This window comes from Sciurus carolinensis, chromosome 5, assembly GCF_902686445.1.
Source record: "Sciurus carolinensis chromosome 5, mSciCar1.2, whole genome shotgun sequence".
Taxonomy (NCBI): domain Eukaryota; kingdom Metazoa; phylum Chordata; class Mammalia; order Rodentia; family Sciuridae; genus Sciurus; species Sciurus carolinensis.
The window spans coordinates 171,795,575-171,815,687 of NC_062217.1; the positions used below are offsets into that span (position 1 = coordinate 171,795,575).

Consider the following 20,113-nt stretch of genomic DNA (forward strand, 5'->3'; position numbering starts at 1 on the left):
CCTTGCCTCCATCTCTCCGAGAACCCTGCCCTCCCAATGGATGGATGAGACTCGGAGTCTCAGCCTCACACTGGATTTTACTTCATAAACAAAGGCAGGCTTTAAATTTCTCCCCTGACATCCTTTTAAAGAATTCCATTTGTTATGCCTTTGGAAAATACAGAACTAACAGCTGAGAATTGCAGCAAATGACCATATGGGCCACATACCATTAATAAAAATGGAATGGAAAAGGCTCCACAGCAAAATAATATTTTCAATCATGGAGCTATTTTCTGTCATCTTTGTGAGGCTCAGTAAATTGCTCCACAACTTCCAGAAATTCCCATTTAGTTGTAACAATATTAGAACATGAGTAATCTGTGTGTCGTCAGTGTTTCTGAGTTCCTGTTTGAATAATCTCTTCCTATTGCCCATGCCAGTAACCTGAAGCAAATAATTGAATAACCCAAGTAGACGCTGGCGGCTTCTGCCACTTGGTGGAAAAGCCAATATATTTTGCACTGTAATATGAATGTGAATAAGTTTGGTGGCATTTTTATTTTGCTCATTCTCCAATTCATTGGGATTTTTATTTGTTGGTTTGTTTATTTGTGGTTTTCATTTCAAAATTATACTTGATTTTATTGCTTTGGATACTTAAGAAGGAAACATGGCTCAAGAATCAGGCTTTTATTCATTGAAACCAGACAGAAAGTTGGTCTGAGAGAAGGTGGGACATGGAACGTGAAGTCAGGTAAGGGTGCCCTTGATCCAGGAGTGCTGAGTACATTGAATTCTGTCCTTAAAAGCTCTTCACCAGAGGGATACCCAGTGCCCGTAGCCTTTGAATTAAACAGGAGTCATTCTGAGGCCGTGTTTCCAGACTCCGCTGGAGCTGCTCCCGGCCCAGAAGTCACTCCTGGACCTGGCCATGCAGGAATGGGACCCGCTGTGCCTGTCTCAGGTGTCGCCAGGGGTGGTGACCCTGCAGCAGGCAGCTCCCGCAGGCTGCCCTGAGTGTGTGGCTCTGGAGTGTGCAGGCTCACGCGTACTCCACACACGTGCGTGTCAAGGTCAGGGAGCGGCCCGCGCCGCAGACCCAGGAAGGTGGCAGTGCTCGAAGGCGGGCTGGAGTGCCAGAGACTGACTAGGTGCACGATCAGGCTTAGAGCGCGGTTGGGCAAGAGGAATGCCACGCAGCTGAGACGTGTCCATGTGTCTGGGCACAGGGATTGAAGGCTGAGGGCAGACTGGGGACCTCGGGGACGGCATCATGGGGCCCAGTGCCCCTGGGGTTTTCAAGCGCTGGCCTGCCTCTGCCGAACCTTCTTCTCGGCATGTTGGGAATCCATCCCTCTCACCCCTCCTGCAGACGCCCTGGGAAAGGGCCCAGCTCCATCTGGAGGTAGAGAGACCCAGGGAGCCTACTTGCATGACATGCCCCCAAACTGGAGTGCTCAAGCACCGCACCTGCAGAATCTTCAGTGAGAATCGTTTCTCACTGAGAGCCAGGAGAGGTCGAGCTCTTTGAGGGGGGATAGCAATAGTGCAGGAAGTTTCCCATGTAAAGAGTCAAAGAAACCTTTTACTGTCATACGAAGCAGACCGCATGTGTGAACCCCGGTTTCTCCCAGCTCCTGATCGCCTCTGTGCCTTTGTCTACATGGTGAATTATTTTTTCCCAAGCTTGGATGGATCCCCTGATCTCTTATTAAAGTGTGTTCCTGGATCTGTGAGACATGCAGGCCCAATTCTGTACATTCATAAATCTCTTATAATGACAGTGATAAATCTAACCCAAAACATAAATTATGCATTCCAAGCCAAATGTAACTGGGTTTGGGGTTGTCCACTACAGGGGATGCTTCTCTCACAATCTCCAGACTAGGGGTCAATTACCGGCGACTTGCCTCAGTAATGGGGTGGCAGCAATGGTTCCTTTCCAGTCTATTAAATTAAAATCAATGCCGATGCCACCCCGCCAGGTTCCCTGTAAAGCACCCTTCCAGAGGCCTACGTCCCTACCCTCCCTCGTATGCTTCCTGCTCCCAGAGAGCCACTGGTGTGCGATACTTACAGGTGCCCTGTTCACTATTTAGAGTTGGACACACTGAATATTTTCGTAGCACTATTGGTGATTCAGAAAAGAGAGGGAAACGTAGTGACTTTGCTAATGACACAAGTGTGGCTCTGCCACCTTTTGAGCAGCACGCTGAGCCCTTGCTAATTTTATCCAACCACAGAGCGCCCCGCTGCAGCTCACCAGACAGTGTGCATCAAGAATAAGATGATAAGCGTGACTTTCATAGCAGCAGCTCCGCTCTGTCCTCTCTCCAATTTATGTGGACACGATCGTTTACACGATCTGATTATGACAACAGTTCACAGCACACTAGCAAATTGATTCTAGTGTGTTCTGTAAAAATTAGCAGAGACCCTGGAATTGGAGGCTGGCTGCAGATCTCTGGTGTTGAATCCTTGCTGATAAACAGCACATGGTTGCCAGGTGTGCGTGCAAATTACTTAGTTTAGACTGGAGGTTGGCAAAATTAGAATCAGCTATGTTCTGATGTGCTCATTCATCCACTCTCTTTAGAAAAACATTAAATTCATCAGTCAAAATTTGATAAGCAGCATACTTAAGGAGCTGGAGCTTCCTCGTTGCCTGTGTTTGTGACAGCGAGGTTTACGTGGAAGCAGAGTAAACATGCCATTTTCACAACATGCCATTTCCACAAAGTAGACTCCAAATTCTAATACCTTTGATTGACACATGATGAGCAATTTTAAAGGCCTGTGTGTCTCTGTGTTAGGATGAAGCATACTTTTCTGCGTTCTCTCTACTTTCCCCATTGTAAGCCCTCATTGAACATGTAGGGAGTAGAATCATATGTTTTCATTGAATTCAGTTCTACTTTATGTCTCAGTTATTTGTTCCAAAGCATCATTTCATATTTGGCACCACCTGAAAGATAGGACTGCCTGAAATTCCATCTTTGTAACTGTTGACCATGACCTCTTCTCTGTCAGATTCAAAACAAATGACCTCTCACAGAATTCTACAAAGAGCAGAGTGATCGTGGGTTAACCTCGAAAGGTGGTTATTTTACAGTGAAAGTCATTATCCTGAGACTCCAGGGGGGAAGAAGAAAGGCAAGTCATTCCTTTTCCTTCAACACGACCGTCTCTGTTCCTAAAAGCCAGGAACCTCTTAGTCCAGACAATCAGAGAGTGGCGTTTATCTGGGGAGGGGACGAGGAGGAGATCAGGAGAGAGCTGAGGACGCTGAGTTCCCGTGGCTGTGGCATTGCTGGGCCCTGATGCCAAGCGAGCTCCATACTCCTTCTTGCCCTGTTTTAAGGTTCTGTTTCATCTGCGGCGGATGAAAGTGCAACTTCAGACCCTCGTGTCCTGATCGAGGACAGGAGGGCCTGGGCCAGCAGGGAGGCCCCTCCCTGGGTCTGGCTTCTTGCTGTTCAGGAGCCACAAGCAGCTGCCACTGCTGCTGCAGCACCCTAAGTCCCCAGTGGATAGACAGTGTCTGTCACAGGCACCCCAGACAGGCTGTGCTCACCACGTGGCTCCCGAGACCTGGAGATCAGGCTGCATCTGCAACCTGCTGGCTCACCCACTGACGTTCTGAGCCCTGCCCAGCTCCGTCCAATCACTTGTGGGCTCACAGCCTGTTATCCTGAGAGCCTCCACCTCGTGCGCTGTCCTCGGTCCTGGTGGACAGCAGCGGCCAGATGAGAAGAAACACCTGCTCATGTGCAGCTTAGATTCTTACAGGACGCTCATGATAGTGGGGCACCTGGGAATTGTTGACCAAAACCAGGTGACTGAACGTATCTTCAAAGGACTCCTGGACGCAGCCTTAGCTCAAGTCCAGGAGTCCTTTGAAGATACGTTCAGTTACCTTTTTTTTTTTTTTGGCTCCTTCTAAGCTTATTTTTCAGATAGCTGAAATTCTACTCTTTATCCACTTAATGTATCACAAAAACAAAAATTGTTTAGTATTGCCATTTCCATTAAAATAAGTAAATACAAAAAAAAAAAAATAAAGGACTCCTGGAGACCCTTGCGTGACCTCTGATGCCCTTGCTTTCTGACCCTGGATGCAGCTTTTGTTTTCCTCAATTCTTCTCTAGCCACCTGTGTTGGGCTCAGCACTTGATGTCACCATCTTTTCAGAACCTGACCCTCCCACAGTCCCTCCTTCCAACCAGCATGGTCTCCTGTGGCATGCAAATCCCCTGGCTGGAACCAAGTCCTGCCTTAAAGACGTTTTGGAGCTTTGCAATTCTAGAATTTTTGAAAAGCACGGATCTGAGAGTCCCTTCTGAGGTACTTGTCCAGCCCCCCTGTCCTGGAAATCCAGGCAGAGGCTTTGGGGAGGAGAGGACAGGCCTGGGCCGGACCTTCTAGAGCGTCTCCTGGTCTGTCTGTGGGGCCTCGCCCCTCTTGCCCTGGAGAGCAGGAGTCATGGTGGAGAGCGGGGAGCCGCCCTGGGTGTGCTCAGGTGGCTGACGGCTCTGGCTTGGAGTGAAATGCCACCTGCCCACGTCCGGAGCCGCTGCGCTCTTTCAGAGGTTACCTGTTGGCCAAGTTGAAGCTGGAGACGTGTCTTCACCTTACTCCTTGGTTTTGTCCCCTGTGGCTTCCTTGTCCTTCGCTCCCTGTCTCTTCTGCCATCGGAAGATGCAGCAGAATGAAACAGGACGCCCTGTGGCTGGGGACCATCAGCCACATCACACCATCAGCGTCTCTCACACAGCCAGCCTTTGACAGCGCCGGGTAGCCATCTGGTGATGAACCCACCGACTTACGTACTATTGACACTCCAGTCAAGAATGAAAGATCCGCCATGCTGATTATTTACTCTTCCTCTGTTTAATTATAGTTTGAAAATGAGATCATCACCAAGCTGGATCATGAAGTGGAAGGAGGCAGAGGAGACGAACAGTACAAAGTGTTATTTGATAAAATGTAAGTGTTGATTAGCAGTGGGATTTATGTCAGAATAGAGACCGAGAGACTGTAATTAGATGACAATGAACTTTGTAGCCCAGAAATAATTAAAATGTGTTAATAATGGAAAATATTTAAAATTGCACCTCCAACGAGTTTCTCTTCCTGAATGTGATTAACGAGGTGTGCATGATTATTTTTCAGCCTCCTGGAGCACTGCAGGAAGCACAAGTACCTCGCCAAAACCGGGGAGACGTTCGTACGGCTGGTGGTGCGCCTGATGGAGAGGCTCCTGGACTACAGAACCATCATGCACGACGAGAACAAAGAGAATCGCATGAGCTGCACCGTCAACGTGCTGGTGAGTAAGAGGCTAATGAAGGCTTCATCTCCACAGCACGCCAGGAACCAGCCACGACGCTCCAGGGCCCGCCTGACAGCGGGCACAGGGCTCTCCAGGGCAGAACAGGGCTTCCTTCGCCCGTCTCCTCATCTGCTGCTGCAGGGACAGAGTAATGACCTGTTTACAGATGCTCTCTGAACAAGCCTGTGGAAACGGCACCCCTCCAGTGTTCCCTGTGGCTCCTGCGGTGGTCGAGGGTGGCCAGCCATCTCAATGTGTGACCAAGGTAGCACCTCGTGGGTTACGGACCTCAGGGCTCTGCTGCTAGGAGAGTGGGGTCCTCGGGGGGTGGGGTCCCTGATGGCCTCGGGAGATGCATGTACATCCTAATCCTCAAAACCCAAGAATGTGCTCTTATTTGGAAAAGAGTCCTTGCAGACGTGATTAAGAACCTTGAGATGAGGTTATCCTGGATTACCCAGGGACAGGAGCGTGCCAAGTTCACTAACAACTGTTCTCACAAGAGGCAGAAGAGAGGACCTGGAAACAGGAAAGCCCTGTGAAGGCGGAGGCAGAGGCTGAACTGATGGAGCCACAAACTGCAGAGTGCTTGGGGTCACCAGAAGCTGTAAGCACAAGGGGGACCCTCCCAAGCCCTCGCGGGAGCACGGCTAGGCCAGTGCACTTGACTGTGGACTCCTGACTTCCAGCACCGAGTGGGGATGCCCATCTGTTCTTTCAGGCCATGCGGTTTGGGGTCATTTGTTGCAGCAGCTGCAGGAGGTCAGTGCAGGGCAGCACTGGTGGATGGGTGAACTTGGAGACTCCACCCACGGGGGCTGTGGTGTGCCCGGGCCTGGGGCCGGGCCCTTCCGCAGGCTCACCCTGGAAATCTAATGGGCCAGCGAGCATGATGACACCATAGCTCAGGTGCAGGGAGCGGCTGGCAGGCCACACAGCCCTCGGCAGCCACACGGCTGTCGCGCCAGAGCTCCTGCTTCCTCCTCTGCTCCAGCCATCGGCCTCTGTCATCTACCTGTCGTTGGACGACAGACAGACGCTCGCCTCACATTCACAGGTGTGTGGAGCACCTCCATGAAAAGCTACCGAGGTGTTGGATTCAAAAGATAAACACAAAGGAGGATTTTCACTCCCCATACACTTGCCTCAATATTGACTCCTGTCTCGCCCTGCGGAACTTCCTAGCTAACCCTCGTGAGCAGTCCTAGCCCTTCGTCCTGTGGCCGGATACCCTGTTTAGGCTGATAGTGAACATTTTTATCTTCCTTAAGCCAAATCCTGGGTCTTCTGGTGTGGGAATGTCGCTGCCTTTCCCCTAGAAAAAAGCCAGACGAAACAAAGCATCAGCGGCTCCTGTCAGTTCACCTTCTCGGGCAAGCAGCTGCCCCCACCGCGAGAGACAGGAAGACACAGAGACCGCAGTGGACAGCAGCGGGAACCCAGGAAACAGAAATCGGCCTGGGAGCCAGAACTCCACGCTGCCTGCTCTCACGCATCACATCGCGTTTGCCTGCAACGTGGATCGTGGGCCGTGCTAAAGGCGAGCACAGGCTGAAGACCTAGCAGCCACCAGAACCCAGCTCAGATAGGACAGAGGTTTTGAATTATCCATCCAGGCATTTAAGTCAACGATGAATTATATACTAAGGGCTCTTATGACGAGACGCTACTGTGCAAGGACAGGTGGGCAGTAGGTGCAGAATCTGCCCCTGGCCCCAAAAAATATGAGACATTCAAAATACTCTGACACAATGAAGAAACCCTTGGTTAGTCTCATCAGTCAACTGCACTGACCAGAGGGGAAAGCTAGCGAGCTCCAAAACCTGAACTTGTTTGCACGTGCTCAGAAGGGTCTTCGGCAACCAGGGTTGCTGGCTCTTTGGGGTGTGTCCTGAGATCCATCCCACTGGCTCTGTTTATCTTTGCATTCAACTATAAGCACATCAGTCTGCTCAGCCTTGTTCACAGGCAGAGGAAATCACCTGACTCTGCCTTCACTGTCTTTGCGTTCTTGCCTCTGCCCAAAGTAAGTGACTTTCAGGGTGCCGATGTGGTTGATGGAAATAGAAACCAGTGGGTTTCTATGGGGAGGGAATGAAGGCCTTTTCAGGATTGTTCCCTGCTATGGACCTGATTTTATTCTGCTCCATGTGATCCACTCATGTGCCATGAGTGTCTAGAAGGAGGAATTACTAGTAGGTTTATTAGGTTTCCAGTTTTGATGATTAAGACTTCTATTGTTTTAAGCAAGACCTCTTGTGCGCACCAGAATGTGGAAGAAGTGGGTGGAGAAGAGGTGGTGTGTCCTGAATGGAGCTTCTTGTCACCAGAATCTACCCTGGAACACTCTTGTAACAACCCCACAGGTCTGGTTCCCGATGTTGACATGTGCTCCTCCTTGATTTGGAATCCCACTCGGTGCCCACCTACTGTTCCTGGGGTCAGCACCAGCTCCTCCTAACCAAGAAGCACCAGGAAGGCCAAGACGATCTCACACCATGAGACCCCCTCAACGCAGGGTGTCTTGAGTGACTGCATGAGGAGCAGAGTGTTCTGTCTTCAGCATCCTCTCGGGGAAGCCAGATAGATCCCACCCTGTTGTAATGCTTTGACATAAAAAAATAAGTCTATGGAGCAAAGAGATACCAGACACTAGAGTTCTACAGAAAGGTCTCCTACCTCTAGATTTTATATATACATACATGAATCTCCTGGACCATTTTTACATTTACTTGTAGAAATGAGTAGAATTTTACGAAGATGAATACGTACATCTATTTCTAAATGAATATAGTTTTATTAATGTATATTAGAGATGCATAAAGCATACTTAATTTATCACAAAGCAGAAATCCTAAAGTTCAAAAGATCAAGTGGAGAGGGGATGGTAGCAGGTATGGGGTGCAGTAGAACAGCAGAAATTACTTCTGATGTTTCATAGTACAGAGAAGACTATGGTTGATGAGGATTAATTGAATATTTCAAAACAGAAACTAATATGAATTTTCCCAGCCACAATGAAATAAATGATAAATGTCTGAGGGAAAGATATGTCAGTTACCCTGATCTGATGATTCTGACTGTATGTATTGAAATGTCACACTGTACCCCAAATGCGTACAGTCACTGTGTGTCCATTAAAAATGAAAGTACATTTATAAATAAGTTAGCAAATAAAATAGAGAACATAGGATGTGTCAGTGCCCTTTAAGTCCATTGCCAAATTTCCATTTCAGGACCAGTTCTGTGATTTTATTTTTTTTAAGACAGTTTGTAGAATATGCTCAGTCATACGGGCTTGATAATATCCTACTCTTCCTGCTCTTAAAAAAGCAAAATGGAAATGGAAAAATAAGAGTCATGAGCAGTCACTCTGCCCAGCATGCTAAGTCCCCCCAATGTCCCCTGCAGGGGTCTCTGTGTGTGTGTGGGATCCTGATTCCCACCTCACAGAATATGCATTTGTGATTCTTTTTTTTTTTTTTTTTTTTTGTGGTTCTGGGGATCGAACCCAGGGCCTTATGCTTGCAAAGCAAGCACTCTACCAACTGAGCTATCTCCCCAGCTCACATTTGTGATTCTCTAAGCACCTTCCCCCGTTGCCTCCTAGGGGCCATCCCTGGGGGTTGGTGGGTAGCGCCTCGCCTGGCCCCTTGTTCTTGGGCGCAGTCCTCAGCACGCCCCACCTCTCAGTCTGACAGATCTGTCTTTCTCTGACAGAGCCCATTTCTCTCTTCACGACCCCTTTCCACGGCTAATGCATGTAGGGTTGGGACCAGAATCCTCAACGACTTAGCATCTCTGAGTAATTAGGAACCCAAACTGAAACACAGTGCGAGTGTCTGAGCACTGGAGGAGAGGCCAGGCAGCAGAGTGGAGCTGGGCCTGTCCCCAGGGCTCCTCTGGTGCCGCTGCAGTAGGCCTTGAGACTCAGGCGCTGGGAGAGCGAGACTGTGGCCACAAGCCCGGCGCGGGGGACACCAGAGCAGCTGGAACCTGGACGCAAGAGACGCAGAGTTTGCACAGAAGCTGGGATTTGAGATGTGTGTGCTCTGGCTCTGGAGAGGTTCTGAAGTCCCGGGAAGAGAATGGATCTCCCTGGCAGAAAAAGGAAGGCGTTCTGTGTCTCTGAGAGAAAGGGTCACATGATATCACTGCTGGGCAATTGTGAAGGAAAATGACCCAACCCTAGGACAGGGTTTAAGCATGAGTGTGAAATCAGCCTGTGAACACTCGTGAGCCCGGCCCTTCCTCTGCCTCCGACGCAGAGGTGCTGATGTCACCAACACCCCAAGCTGTCAGCTGGGAACCTCCTCGTTACCGAGCCACATCTCAGGTACTGCCACACGTTAGAGTGTCAGACACGGTGCCGTTTGCGAGTCTCGGTACATGTTTCTAAACACACCTCCACTTGCTTCCTGTGCTTACGTAGCACCTCAGAGAGATGAGTCTTGGAAGCCGTGCTGTCTTTGGCTGACCCAGTTACAGTGTCTCTGCCCTCTGGTTGGGTCCTTGTAGGTCTTCATAACACTGAAGTTCACCTGATCCCTGGGACCCCAATTTGGGAGTTCTAACATCATTTTCAGGTGTTGGATTTCACACTGAATGTGGCTTTGGCATCTCCATACCGGAAACCTTGTTGGATGACTTCTGTACCTGTCTGGTGCCCCATGTATGATTAAGATTTTAAGGTGTTTACAGAGGTAGTCACATGAAGAAATGTCATTTTTACAGAAACATTTGTGCTCAGCCAGAAGGTGCTTGGCAGTAATTCACAGAAGTAGCCCATTGGTTGTGATCTGCAGACCTATCTCCATCAGTGTTTGTGCACCGCGGGCTTTAAGAGGCCACTAGCTTCTCATGTGATTTGGAAGAACTGTCAGTCTAAAGTGTTGAGTGTTGTCCAACACACGCTTCTGGGGTGAGGGGGAGGTTCTGTGTGAACCCCGCTCAGTACGGTAACAATGGCCCCATGTGGCTATTGAGCAATCAAAGTGTGGCAGAGGCAGCTGGAAAGGTGAATCGTTAACTTCATATAAGGTTAATTGAAGTTCCTTTACCTGTAAATGCCCTTGGGCAGAGGCCACTATACTGGACACTGAGAGCTAACATATTGCAACTCCCTCTCTGGCTCCTGCTGCAACTGGGCCCCACTTGCCCAAAACCATGTAGGTGCCCCTTTCTTGCGTATCCCAAAATCGAACTGTTTAATGAGATTACAGCAGTTAAGAGATCCTGTCTTGCCGGGCGTGGTGGCGCACACCAGTAATCCCAGCAGCTTGGGGACTGAGGCAGGAGGATCTGAGCTCAAAGCCAGCCTCAGCAATGGCTCAGCACTAAGCAACTCAGTGAGACCCTGTCTCTAAATAAAATACGGAATAGGGCTGGAGATGTGGCTCAGTGGTCGAGTGTCCCTGAGTTCAATCCCTAGTACCCAATTAAAAAAAAAAACAGAGATCCTAGAACCTTGTTTTAACTGAAGACAAGTGACTTCACATGACAGAAGTGGGTTGAGTCATCAGGTGTTCTGTGTAGGAAGTGCAGTCTTTAGGAAAGCGGAACAGGAGCGGCAGTGGGAGGTGGTTCTGTAACCTGTGTGAATCTACAGTTCTCTACAAAGAGCTGGGTCCCTGAGCCCCGGTTTGACGCAAGTTGAAGAACCTTGAATTTTTAATGTGCTGTGGCACCCTTTGTGGAACAAGTTTCTTAAAACATTGTGTGGCTTCATTTTTCAGAATTTCTACAAAGAAATTGAGAGAGAAGAAATGTATCTAAGGTAGGTCTGCACCCTGCTCACTGTAATTGCTGTTTTGCAAATCCTTGTTAAGCAATGTTTACAACCCCAGCGGTTAATTCACAGGAAATCCCGATGCCTCCAAGATTGAGTCTGGGGGCCCTGCCGGCCTGCTCTCAGCCTTGCACGCTGGTCCATGCCAATACGGAATTTGGAGGTCACATTTAGCCAACTCAGAAACCAAAATGTGATTATTTCACAGGTTTTTGTACCTCTGTGACCAACTCATATAGACCTTTTGGGGCCTAGGGGGAGTCACCAATTTTAATGTTTCATAGTAGCCCATCTGATCAAGTGAGAGGTCCAGTTATAAATTTACCTGAAATAGATAGCACTGTGATTGCTCAGTCTCCTCTTGCTTACCTGCCCCCATTTTCCCGTGTCTTCTAGATTTTGCTCCCCATCTGCCTTTCCATCTAGGATAAGGCGGGTCTGGGCTCGCTCAGCCACAGAGTGCTTGCCTCCGTGCATGAGGCCCAGGCCGGAGCCTCAGCACCACAAGGGAGAAAACCTGCTTGCAATACTCCGGGACTAGGCCTGTCTCTCTCCTGGTCACTTTCAGGGTCCAGCGTCAAAAAATTAGAGAGATTAACACCTGGAAAAGAAACATAAGCATGAAACCTACATGTTTAATGATGTATTTATTACATTGAATGTGTGTTTTTTTTCCTTCTCCTTCAAAAACAGCATCTGACTATACAGTATACTTGGGAAAACAACCAGTTTCTTTCATCAAAAATGTAGCTTGCTTTATATTAAAAAGCAACCTTTATGTCTTTATTGCAGAGAAGGTCTTTTGATCATATTCACTATGATCAGGGGAGCTCTTTATTCTTATGGATTTGGATTCCTATGGATTTTTTGTGCATTTGAATTCAATAGAAATGTAAGAAATGACAATCAAGATTGTGTAATCTCATTTCAAATGGCTGAGGAAAAATCTGAAAAAGATGAAAAAGAATAAGAAAGCTTGAAGTGAAATTCTACCTTTTTCATCTTAGTTTTTATATTGAAAAGACTTAAAATTTAAAATACATGTATCCCTATATGCATGTGTGTGCATATCTATCTACCTATCTATCCAAGAATGTATTTACTCTTGTTGGAATTTTTAGAGCTTTTTTTCATTGAAAGTTTTCAAGGCATTACGTATCATGAACATTATAAAAAGAAAGTAGAGATGTGAGTTAAAGGTGAATGTTGAATTTAACTCGAGCAATCCTCAACACAAATTATTTTGTGACATTTTAAGAATGAACCTCTCTTTCATCATCTCAGGTACTTGTACAAGCTCTGTGACCTGCACAAAGAGTGTGATAACTACACTGAAGCGGCTTACACCTTGCTGCTCCATGCAAAGCTACTTAAGGTAATGAAGATTATCAGGCACTTTTATGATTCTGTTGTTATATAGTCAAAGATTATTCTAAATTTTACTTTGCTGTTACAGATTTCAGTATGCTTATTTTATGGATATTTACTAAATGCAACAACATAAAAATATTTAGGAAGTGCTTTGATTATGGATTCGACCCAGCTGAATGCAGATTTAACAAGATTCAGGCATCGCAAGCTCCCCTTGTTAGACTGTGAGGTGGTAGCAAGTTAGAGATTCTGAAATTCCTCTTTCCTGGCAACAGGACTCAGTAATGGTGGAGAACAACGTCAATAAGAAGGACCATCCCCGGTAGAGCCGTGAGACATGCCCCTAATTATCCTGGCAAAGAGCATAGGGACCAGATCCTGACATTTCTGTTGAGCAGTTCACGCAGAGGCCTCCCTTCATGTCCTCTGCCTGATTCAGTGGTGTTGCTTGGAAGCACAGGTCTGGCATGACCGCCCCCAGCTATCAGTGGTCCTTTCATTACATGGATGACTTTGGACAAGGCTTCTTGTTGTGGTGACATGTTTGTGTCCCCAGGCCCCATTCCAACAGTGAGGAGTACAGAAAGGATCCTCAGTGAGTCATCAGAATAGGTGGGTGGACAGAGGCACAGGTGGATGGATGGTTCTGGAAATTGCCATACAACCTCTAGGCTTATGTTTTAGAATTTCAGCAAGTGATTAGGTTAATCTTCTCATGATATCCTTATAAAAATGAGGAAATTCTGAACTGGTAGGGAAGAGTTACAGAATTAGGATTTGGTGAGTGATCCCACACAGAGATTGCTTCCTCAGGGAACCTCACTCCCAGAACGAGGCCAGTCTTCCAAGCATCTGAAGTGGGATCGCAGAGAACCAGAGAAAGTGACATTAAATGGGCAGAAAGATGCCTGTTGGGCAAGGGAGGTCAGGACAGAGCTGAGTCCCCATCCTGAAGTCCACCGTAGCATCTGTGACATGAGCAACACCAGCTGCTCTGCAGCCCTTGAGTGGACGTTACTTCTGCCTGAAAGCAGAAGGGCTCAGGCCTCATCCTGGGCACCTCCTTGGTGGTCCTCTGTGACTAACCACCAGAGGACCCATTTGGCCTCCTGATTATCAAAGCTTCCCCACAGCACATCCTTTATGTGAAATCCAGGATTTCAGAGGGTTCATTTGACCACAGCTATCCCCCTGTGGATTCCACTGGTCTTCATTTACTAGAAATCCCAATTTCAATAACAAGGTGTTTAGCAAATGTCAGGGTCTTTTTTTTCTATACCAGGAAATTAAAATGGGATTGACAATACTTCCTCACTCTTTCTCTCACACAGAACATAAACTTTTATATGCATATGTGAATGTAAAACATACATGTGTATAAACACAACATTTGGTTAATCACCGGATTTATTGGGTACAGCTGGGTCTACCACAGATTGCATGATAGCTTATTTCACAGCCCGAATCAAGACACCCAAACGCATGCTCTTTTCCACTGGGTTCTGTGTTTTCTAGTTAAAGGATGAATGTCACATTATCTTTCTTCATATCTTTTATGCTGTTACATTTTGCAATTTTTCCTAAATTTATTTTGATATTGCTGTAAATATGGATTCATACTGGTTAATGAACTTGCTAAACAACATAATGTGTATTGCTATGAAAATTCTTGAACATGACAAATATGTTCTTGTTTGCTAACTAAAATCCTCAAATAGAAGCTTCTTCTTTATCTAAGGATATTTTTGCCAGAAACAAGAGTGATAGAAACATTAGTTTATAGCTTAGCAATCAAGTTCTTTTATCACCATTTTAAATAGAAGGTATAGAGAATTTTTGCTTCCATATTTAATATGTTGCATTTTACAGACAGGTTTTAAAATCCAAAGAAGTCCGAACCTTCTTTTTCTTGTTCGTTTTACATTTCAGAACCATCAAAAGGTTTTTTTTGGTTTTTTTTTTATTCCACTAGCCCCTAACAAAAGCAGCCATGTCCCCACTAAGTTACACCAACTGCAAAGTTTACAGCCTTCCCTTCCAGTCGTGGCAGGGTCTGCAAGTCCTGTCCCAAGGTGAGGACACAGCAGAGCACATCGAGACTCCTCACCCCTACCCGACAGGCCTAGGGCGGGGGCCTTCAGATCCTGGCTCTGCCTCCTGCCCTTGGAGTGGTGGACGCCAGCAGGAGCTGTCAAGGGCCTTGGCTTCAGGGGTGGGCTGGGCCGGTGCTGTGACAGTGAGCCTCTAGGGCAGCCTCGCCACATCCCGGGCCCTGCCATCGGGTCAGCCTCAGTCCCTCTGGACCTTTGCTCTAGGCCACAGCTCTCCCCAGCTCTCCACACCCTATACAGCTCCCCTCGTTTGTCAGCCCTGACAGATGTCACACAGCTGGGGCCCCTGTTCAGATGTGGCCTCTGTCATGGACTCTCCGGTGGTCCAGGAAGCTGGGTGTCGCTGCCTTCTCTGCAGCACCCTCACTGTCCTGCATGAAGCAGTCACATTCCACCTTCCAGGCTAACAGAGAAGCCAGCCTGTTCTCAGTGTGCCCTCTCTGATCCACACCCACCCCCCCTCCCCGCCCGTGAGTTCCTTCTGCAGTGTTATCGTGTGTCCTTGTGCCTTCACCCATAATCCCACTGGCTCTGGGTGGTCGGGAGCCTGGAGGTCCAGCTCCTTCTCACTCGCCTTTGACTAGTGCCTGGCACACCGTGGGTCCTGGCCAAACATTTGCTGACTGGCGTGGAGCCCTATGCCTAATGCCGTTGATGTGTGGAGTTTACATACCTCACCTGTCAGGTGGCTGTACCTTCACTGTGGTGCATCTTCAGCTCACATGAGAATTGGCCAGACGCCTCCACAAATGGACTGAGCCCCAAGTCTGTGCCAGGCCCTGACCCATGGCCAAATCTGCAGACAACTGCCTGTTTTTAGGGCATTGTCTAGATTAATTGTTGGCCAGCCATATCCTTTTCCTGACAACCTGTGATCCATATTCCTTCTTTGTGTTGAGCAACAGAGGACCCGGATGGCAGAGAGCCCCAGGTTGCCAACTTGAGACAGCCCCCATCAGCTGGTTCTTAATGTACCCTGGAAAGCTGATGGTTTTGCTTTCTAGAACCCGTGGGGTTTTCTTCTCTTTGGATCTGACCACAGCTCTGCCTCCCTCGTCTTTCATACCTTCTGGGCCTCCTGACAGAGGTTTTGCCCTCCCATTCCCAGGCCCTGGCAGGCTGATGACAGAGCCAGTCTTGCCTCCCTAGAATTGGGCCCACATGCACATACCACATGTGGCACTTGCACCCCATCGTGGCCTGCATGGTGTGCAGGGCAGTCCTGGACCTGCCCACCCCAGCACTGAGCACCACATTGTGACCTGTGTGGTGTCCAGGAAAGTCCTGGATGTGCCCGCCCCAGCACTGAGCACCCCATCGTGACCTGTGTGGTGTCCAGGACGGTCCTGGATGTGCCCGCCCCAGCACTGCTCATGCTTTTTTTTTTTTTTTTTTTTTTTTTTTTTTTTGAGGTGCTGGGGATTGAACCCAGGGCCTTGTTCTTGCAAGGCAAGCACCCTACCAACTGAGCTACATCCCCAGCCCTCACACTTTGCTTTTGCCTCAGTGGTCGGAGGATGTGTGCGTGGCCCACCTCACTCAGCGGGATGGCTACCAGGCCACCACACAGGGACAGCTGAAGGAGCAGCTCTACCAAGAAATCATCCACTACTTCGACAAAGGCAAGGTAAAAAGATGCTTTTCTTGCTTTCCTTCTTATGTGCACCTCCACACAGCTCTGTAAACACACTTTTTAACTTGTGATGTTTGCAGAACCAGAAATTTGTTGCAAATGGTGTACTGAAATGTTTTATGCATGTTTTTCCAGCTTGTACTTACAAGTAGATTTTTTTTTTTTAAGTAAATAGCCCTCTTTTAAAATGTTCTGCAGATACTAAGGACTGAAAATGTACCAGTATTTTTAAGGCTGCTACTGGGGGGACTGAGTCTGGGACAGTGGTTGAGATGGGCCTCTGCCCTTGGAGCAACTGTGTTCCTTTGACATCTTGTGTTTTTCTGTAGTCACAGAAAAGTTAATTCTCTGGTAGAACATGTGCTGCTACACTTGGGCAGTGTCTAGATTAATAGACTTAAATTTTGTATTCAGTGACCTGTACTCAGAGGAAACCTGCTGTCACCCTAATCAACACATCTTGTCATAGCTCGTCACTGTAGTTCTTGTGGTTTAGATGCACAGTCACCATGACAGAGAGCTGCCACAGCCTCGGCGGTTCTTAGCATCTGCCACCAAAGTGGCCTCAGAGCTCCTTCTGGGCTTTGGTAGAGTCCTTCACTCCTCTGGGTCTGTTTTTTTCCTCTTTGCAAAAAGTGACCTGTGGGCTCCATGAAGGAAACTCTGTGCATGTCCTTGGGCTGCTGTGCCGGGGTACCTCCAAGTGAATTTAAGCAACAGAACCCGCTCTCAGTGCAGGAAGCACTAAGGCTAAAACCAAAGCACAACTGGGCCTGCTTCTAAGACTCTGGGGAGGAGGCATTCCACACCCCGGGCTCATGGCTGTGTTGCTGGCAGTCCTTGGCATTTGTTCCTTGTGGACACTGATGTGTCCACCATGTCAGTCTCCGCCCACCCATCACGTGGCATCTCCCAGCAGGTGTCTGTCCATGTTTCCCTCTTCCTGTAAGGATGCCAGCTCCTGGGTTAGAACTTGCCCTTCTTCAGCACGACCTTGTCTTCACTTGGTTATATTCAAAGCCCGTTTGTAGACGTGGTCACGATCCTAGACACCAGGGCTTGGGACTGCACTTATCTTCTTGGGGACACGTTTCCACCCACAACAGCACCCATGCCAGGAGGGGTGGTGGCTTCTCCTCTTTGGCCGACTGCAGAATCCCTGTGGCACCAGCTCAGGATTCTCCTTATCTTCGAAATGACCATTTATGTATCTGTTTTTGTCCCCTAATGTCCTTAACGTGGGAAACAAGTCCAAAATCTTCATAATGGCCTGTGACCCAGATGAAGTCCACTTGGAAAGATGGATCAGAAGTATGGCATGAAGTGCACCCTGTCCTGTAGTGAAGCAAAGCATTTCTTCATAGAAATGAGAAGCTTTCTCAATTAGGGCCAGTTACCATGGTTTTGTCGGCTCAGCCAGGGAACCCTACTTCTCAGAGAACTGCTAAAGATATGGAGTGCAATCGGCTGTTCTTCCCCCAGTGGCTTCGTGCTTACTGATGTTCTAGACAGGGGTCATCAGATGTCCTGAAGTGTGCAGAGCGAGAGGTGGAAGCCCTGGAGACCAGGAAAGGCCAGATGGCCGTGGCCAGGCTCCTGCAGGCACTGGCATGCAGTCGCCCTGACCTCATCTCACCCCCTGTCTCTGTGTTCCAGCCACAGGACCACTTTTGGGTGCTGAGCTTCTCTGGCCCTGCTGCCTGTCCCCTGACTCATTTATTCCCATCTCAGCCAGAATGTCACCTCCTGTCTCCTCTCCAGCCCAACACATCCTAAGCCATTCTTTAGAACTCTTTTGACAATTTGCAATGAGAAATTTGCATATGTGTCTTTTTAATGATTCCCCCAAAAAGCTGTGAGTGCTAGGCAGTGGGGCCTCACATGGTCTCCCCTCAGAGCCGATGCTGCCACCGCCTGCCCACAGTCCTAGCTCGCCAGGCATCTGTTAAATGACTGAACCAACAAAGAAATACCCAGCATTCAGCAGCTTCCTGATGGATGGAAAATGTTCCTGATAGCAGGACACTTGGCCTCCAATATGATAAACTGAAGAACAAAGTCTTTTTTAAAGCAGAACTAGCCTAATATCTTTTCTATGCAATAATGGTTCATCGAAAAATCACACAGAAAGACAAAAAGAATGTATCGGGTCAGAACAGTGGTTTCCAACATGGACTGGCTGGCGGAGATGTTCATGGTTTCCATGACTGGGGAGCCAGTGCACTCGGACCTGTGGGTGAGGCTGAGGAGGCAGCTGAGCCTCCCCTGGCACACTGTACCTCCCCAGCCCAGAGAACCAGCAGTGTCAGGCTGAAAGTCCTGGCTTAGAGAAAACTAATCCAGGTGATAAATGGAACTGGCATGAAGGACAGCCAGTGGGGACTGTCCCTAGATTCCTGGTGTTTTGGTGGCAGAGGAGGCCGGAAAGGTTGTCTTCCAGCAGCTCTTCAAGGTTTACTGGTGAAACAGCAAGCTTGGAAAGCCATTTCTGGGTGCCTGTGACATTTCCACACGGGTTTGGAGAAGGAGCAACACCCACTGATCCTCAAGAACTAGAGTGAGCCAGAGTACGGGTGCCGGAGAGAATCGGATAAGATGAAATGGGACGTGCCAGGAGATTAGCTGTGAGGCAAAATGCCTTTTAGCCTCAACAGGCATTCAACTTTCTGGAGAAAACAGCAACAGGAAGTGTGTACCCTCTGTGCCAGCCTGAGTGGGCTGGAATGTGCTGCGGTTTTGACCCTGAAATCTCCAGGGCTCCAGGCGACATGGGTGCGTCTCTCCTCTTGGCCAACACCCATTCTTCTTCCTCAGAATCCAGGTGGTGGAGGGTCTGCCACCTGGATGCAGCCAGGGAAGGGACAGGAAGGAGCTGCTGGCCTTCCCATGCTTCTGCTGAGATCTGTGGCTGCACCCAACTTTGAGGGGTGAGAAGAGCCCAGAGAGCAGGGCCAGGTGAGCAGCAGCTGCGTGCACCACAGCGCTGGGTTAGGTAGGAGAGGTGGGCTCCTAGGCAGAGTACTCAAGGCCAGGGAGAGGTCAGCCTGGAAGCTGCCCAAGAAGGCATCTATTCTAAGACCAGTGACGTTCACAGCCAGCTCCCACCCACACACGCAGCACAGCTTCCACAGCTGGAGGTGTGGGAACAGCGTGGTCTCATAGAATTTGGCTTTGGGCCTTTACCCTGACCTCATCGGAGTTGAGTTTCTTTCCTCCTTGTGAGGGGACCTGGCAGGTGACTGTGCAGAAGCACCTGAGAAACTCAGCTCCCCTGCCCATCTCCTGACCAGGATGCTGGGATCTTACCAGGTGGGGCCTGGGGGAGGTAGGCCACAGAGGAAAATCAGCTCCATGCAAGATTTAGAATCTCCTTCGTTTAGGAAATAAGGCCAAGGGAAGGTGTCTCGGCCAGGCTTGGGTGTATGTGGCAACTTGAGAAATAGCATCCTTCACTCCTCTCTTACAAGCCATGGAATGAGGCAGGCGGCTAAGGCCGTCGCTGACCACCAGGAAGCTCAAAGCTGGGAGGCCCATGTGCACACTCCATTCCCTGATCACAATGGTCATGGTTTAAAAGTGCTTCAGAATGGTTCGCGGGTGATTCTTGGCAGGTGACATGTCCAAAGGAAACTTAAGGGGCCTTGGTTAAGGAGGGGGCCCTGGGAGCAGTTTGGTGCCCAAGAAACCAGCTTCCAAGCTGTGGGTAGGATGGCTCTACCCTGTGCTGTCCAGTACTGGACTGCAGGTCATTGGCACTTACAGGGTGACTGGTCCGAGGTGAGATGTGCCCTCAGTGTACAGTACACTCCGTACTGCCAGGACTTAATGCAAAAAGGAAAAAAAAAATGAGTTCTCCTACAGGCCGATTTGTATCCTCCCAAAACTTCATTTGTTGA

General features: G+C 48.6%; 1 protein-coding gene across 2 annotated transcripts in view; it reads left to right on the forward strand.

Moving 5' to 3' along the window:
• Positions 1 to 20,113, forward strand: part of Dock1 (dedicator of cytokinesis 1) — a 455,412-nt gene that overhangs the window by 385,200 nt on the left and 50,099 nt on the right. For both annotated transcript variants that reach the window (XM_047551998.1, XM_047551999.1), the window contains exons 34-38: positions 4,883 to 4,968; positions 5,155 to 5,311; positions 11,050 to 11,090; positions 12,387 to 12,477; positions 16,092 to 16,211. In XM_047551998.1, coding sequence (XP_047407954.1) covers positions 4,883 to 4,968; positions 5,155 to 5,311; positions 11,050 to 11,090; positions 12,387 to 12,477; positions 16,092 to 16,211 — 495 coding nt within the window. The remainder of the gene's footprint in view (positions 1 to 4,882; positions 4,969 to 5,154; positions 5,312 to 11,049; positions 11,091 to 12,386; positions 12,478 to 16,091; positions 16,212 to 20,113) is intronic.